Here is a 4,893-nt window from a genome sequence, read left to right as displayed (position 1 = left end):
GGAGACAACAAATGCGTGTGCGGCGTCCTCTTAAAGCACCCGATACCGACGACATTTTATCCCCAAAAATACACTCTGCGGGAATAACGATACCGCCTTGAAAAATCAACCAAATTTCATATTTTTTTTTTCATAATTGCTAAAGGGAAATATTCTACAGCCCGCATCGATTTCTGTTTTTCAATATTTTGTTCCCAAACTTTATAGTACGTATATCTAAAAATATACAAGATAAAAAGCATTTTTTCTTAAATTTTTTAATAAAATTATTTGAAATGAAATACAAAATCAGAGATCTATGCAGGCTGCAGGAAGTCTTCTTCTTTCAAAAAATGGTCATCAAAATCCGACAATTCTACAAAGCTTGAGATTCATTTTTTTCAATATTATACAATATACATTCTATCAACCCCCCTAAATAGGTTATTTTATAGAATTGTGGAAAATTTGAAAAACTGGCACTGGGACCCTTAACCGTCTCTACTCTCTACTGTACGTTGATGTAGAATTTAACCCACCCATTCTTTACTACTTTACTACATTTTACTTCCATTAAGCATTAAACATAGGTAATTAACTAAATATAGATTAGGTTCTCATTTATTGCTGTGCTTTCCAAAGTTTCCAACATTAGGTCTATGTTAGACACGTTATAGTCCCGTCTGAGTATTTATCGCTTTCCCGCCCATCTACTGTTAATGTCGTCTTACATATATTTACTTGTGCTGTGCAGGCCAACAACTAACGCCATCATGGGACTGACTTTCGCCAACTACGTCATCAAGCCGTTCTTCCCGGACTGTGACAACCCGGACCAGGCAGTTAGACTCCTGGCGGCCGCCATGATTTGTAATAATAGCCGTCGTGCTATCAACGCCAATGCCGCATTGATATTTATAATAATAATATAATAATATTGTCGTCAATATGTATAAATATAGGTTTCATAACTTTCATCAACTGCTGGAACGTCAAGGCCACCACCAAAATTCAAAATGTGTTCATGTTCACCAAGATATCCGCTCTAGTGTTGATCATCGTGTGTGGCGGCGTTTACCTCCACTCAAGTCAGTAAACGATAATAGAATAAGTAATAGCTTACAGTTACTTGTTAATCACTAATCCGGTTGGGCGAATTAATGTAGACATAATAATTAATATGACGGTATTACCGTCAAGCGTCAGCTTCCTATTTATAGATTATAGTGGCCGGCAAATAACTTAATTATTTATGTTTTTACTATAACTAAACAAAAAAACAATTCAACATAGGTGTGTTTTAACTGGTGTGGCTGTTTACGTGCTGCGAACCCGATTCCGACCGATGGTCTTAACTTTATAGGTAGGTATACCGCCGTAAGTAGAACCGCGTTGTATGCGACAAAAAGCCGTTTATTAAGTATTGGTGAGCCCGTCCTCGTACACCATATAGGTTGGTACCTGCTGCTTCCGACACTGGTTGAGCTCCAGAAACGCCACTGTACAGTACTTATGTTCACTGACGAACCACGAGCATAAACGTTTAAACAGTGTTTATAGGGGGGGGGGAGGTAAATAAAAAAATTATGCACATTTTAGGTGGATTTTAACACCACCACCCTCGTAGGTACGCCTCTGCGGATTGTGTTAAATTAGAATATATGTATAAATGATTATTATTTAACGATTCTTCGTTCCATGACTTATGTACAGATGGATTTTCCAAGTTCACGAACCCTTGGCAAGGATCAGTAACTGACCCCGGCAAACTGGCCGTGTCTGTTTATTCTGGAATATTTTCGTACTCGGGATGGTGAGGTTTTTTGCTATTTTCACGTGCACCAATGGACGCATTGTTATTATTTTTAATTTTCAGGAACTTTTTGAATTTCATGACCGAAGAGCTAAAGAATCCTTATGTGTAAGTGGGACATTATCGCAATCGTTCTCTTATTTTTGTCTACGAAACGCGTGATTAACCGTGACAACCTGGTGTCATTGATCTGTTGATTTTGTCTTCACAGGAACCTGCCGAGGGCCATATACATTTCCATGCCATTGGTGACCATTATCTACGTGTTGGCCAACGTTGCCTACCTAGCTGTTTTGACGCCGCATGACATGGTGACGACCAATGCGATTGCCGTTGTGAGTGATATCACAAAGATATAATTTAATTTTTCATTAATAACATACCTAATATAGGTATTACATTTTCTAATCAACTACTGCTTACTATACCTATGGTGATTTTAATAGCACAAGAGTGAAAGACACTCATTATAATGGCATTTACTTCAGTCAATTTTCGTTTTTTTACGTACCTAATTCAAAATACGTATATTTTATATACTTTTTAAAAAATAATCTAATTAAAATGCCTCAGTTTTTAGAGCGACTTTTTTGTAATGACAACCCATAGTTTTAATTTCATACAATAAATCAAGGGTGGCCAAACCGCGGCCCGCGAGACGCAATAATATATTGAATATATTATTGACTTAATTGAAAATATTGGGTGTATAAGTACTAATTATTGTTATATTGAGCATATAAGAATATAAGATTTATGTAATTAACTATTATTAAAGAGCTGGGTAGTACACTACATACTTCAATATACAATCATCTAGTCTAACTTTATGTTTAAAATATGTATAGTTTAAATAAATAACTTTCACCTTTGTATTTATGTGTTCAAGATCTTCATAAGGTTAAGAAATTGAAAATTAAGTTGATATATAGGTAGGTAGTTGAATAAATTTAAAATTCTAAAAAAGTGTGTTTGGTATAAAATGTTTTTTTCCAATAATGCCTAATAATTTATAGTACCTACTTCATAAAACTATGTACAAAAACTGTTTTAATACAAATCATTTACCATGAAATATTCAATTACTGTATAATACAAAGCAACAATAATAATATGTTTTCATTTAGACATTTAGTCACTTGGCAATGGGTTCATTCGAATGGGTCATGCCGCTGATGGTTGCCCTATCAGCATTTGGCGGTCTGTGCGTTAACATTATGACTTCGTCCAGGTATATTGTAATTACTACATGTTCCCCATGAATAGACATTAAAAAGCTAGATATTAAAACAAAAAACTTTTTTCCTACTATAACTTAGAAAAAGTTAATTTTCAACATAACAATTAATACCTTACAAACAATAACTAACCAACATATCTAATAGGTATATCTACAGTTATTTACTGATAAAAGAGTGTTTATGCTTCATCTGAAGAAGACATTATTTTAAGTTTAAGTCTTAACTAGGTAGTTGATTAGTTAAAAGAAATAAAATCACTAATTCAATTTAGTAGGTATACAATTAGTGATTTGCTGACAGTGTTAATTTGTTGCTAAAATTGTATATTTTATTGTTTTTTAGAATATGCTGTGTCGGAGCACGATATGGTCACTTCCCAACGTTTTTGTCATACATAAATGTAGAAAGGTACACACCAACCCCGGCTCTAGTGTTTTTGGTAAGATAAAGATCATAATTACTACTACTGGTGGATACCTGACTATAACTTGCAATTATTTCAGAACATCTTATCTTTATTCATGCTTTTTACAAGTGATGTCAACATACTTATAACATATTCGAGTATTGTGGAGGCATTCTTCACAATGCTATCGGTGTCATCAGTGTTGTGGAACCGATGGAAACGTCCAAATACCAACAGGCCAATCAAGGTATGATGATTTAAATAAAATACACACACATTACAATCTAAATTATACATAATTTGTGTTAACAATTGTAGGTTTCCCTTTGGATCCCAATCACTTATGTAATAGTGTCATTATTCTTGATTGTGTTGCCATGTTACGTAAGACCTTTTCAAGTTGGCATGGGAGTTGGCATCACTCTGTTAGGCATTCCTGTGTACTATGTATGTGTAGTTTGGAAAACTAAACCTGCGTGGTTCCAAAATTCATTAAGTATTGAAGTTTATACTTACTATAACCACTTTTGACTAACCTTATTGTCATCTTAATAATTCCATAACTTTGCAGAGCATGTGACATTCACCATTCAAAAGTTTTTTGTTGTTGCCAAAGAAGAAAAAGCAGATGGCGTTTGGGAATAATCATACTATGTATTTCTTAATTTTATTTTTTACTTGTCAATTATTGATTTTTATAAATTTTAAGTTATTTACCGTAAACATTTTCTCTTAAATCATTCAATTTATTTCCAGCTTTATATTCACTCTCGTGTTTTTCTTTTTTTAACTTTTTATTGTCATCAGTATTGTAAAATATATAAATGTTTAATAAACTATATTTCTACTAAATATTATTTACATAAAAAAGTATATACTTTTTAATTTGTATTAATTTAGGGGAACAATATTGTTGTTAACAAACATTTGTGGACATGTCTTGAGTAAGAGTTTCATTGAGTGCCAAAACCCCACACGCTGCAGCTTATCTAGTGACGTTATTGTAGTATACAATTGCTGGTGGATGGCCGCATCCCATTGGAATTGTATTAGAAAAGGTGAATAGGTAACAAACAAATAACCCTCTATATTCAGAATTGAAATTTATGGCTTTTTTTGCATTTTGTCTTATAATTATTTTTATGAACAAATACTTTTTTTTAAATAAGTAATTTGATATAATATGTAGTTTGACACGTCATGTACAAAAACACATGTACACTACCTAATGTATCATTCACAATTTTTTTTTATACTTATGAATCTTTTTAATACACATTCTTAGTTCTACCAACTATGAAATATTTTAATATATTTTAATTTACTATAATATGTATAATATTATAAAATAATTAAATTTTGTAGACACTATTTTATACTTACAAAATATATTAACTTATAGTAAAGAATATATTTTAGTCTTTAAAAATGTTTTTGATTATAATGGCTATTAA

The 4,893-nt window shown here is 32.4% G+C and overlaps 1 protein-coding gene across 1 annotated transcript in view; it reads left to right on the top strand.

Annotated features, from left to right (window-relative positions):
* The window catches only part of LOC100168793 (Y+L amino acid transporter 2-like), a 14,109-nt gene extending 9,524 nt beyond the window's left edge, over positions 1-4,585 (top strand). The window contains exons 4-13 of the mRNA XM_016807702.2: positions 734-849; positions 942-1,067; positions 1,693-1,792; positions 1,856-1,900; positions 2,004-2,127; positions 2,920-3,023; positions 3,376-3,472; positions 3,537-3,686; positions 3,758-3,935; positions 4,011-4,585. Coding sequence (XP_016663191.1) covers positions 734-849; positions 942-1,067; positions 1,693-1,792; positions 1,856-1,900; positions 2,004-2,127; positions 2,920-3,023; positions 3,376-3,472; positions 3,537-3,686; positions 3,758-3,935; positions 4,011-4,084 — 1,114 coding nt within the window. The 3' untranslated portion in view covers positions 4,085-4,585. The remainder of the gene's footprint in view (positions 1-733; positions 850-941; positions 1,068-1,692; positions 1,793-1,855; positions 1,901-2,003; positions 2,128-2,919; positions 3,024-3,375; positions 3,473-3,536; positions 3,687-3,757; positions 3,936-4,010) is intronic.
* Positions 4,586-4,893: the final 308 nt, after the last annotated feature.

The sequence above is a fragment of the Acyrthosiphon pisum genome, chromosome X (genome assembly GCF_005508785.2).
Source record: "Acyrthosiphon pisum isolate AL4f chromosome X, pea_aphid_22Mar2018_4r6ur, whole genome shotgun sequence".
Lineage (NCBI taxonomy): Eukaryota > Metazoa > Arthropoda > Insecta > Hemiptera > Aphididae > Acyrthosiphon > Acyrthosiphon pisum.
The sequence above is the reverse complement of the archived record's forward strand: the minus strand, read 5'-3'. Positions and strand labels throughout refer to the sequence as shown.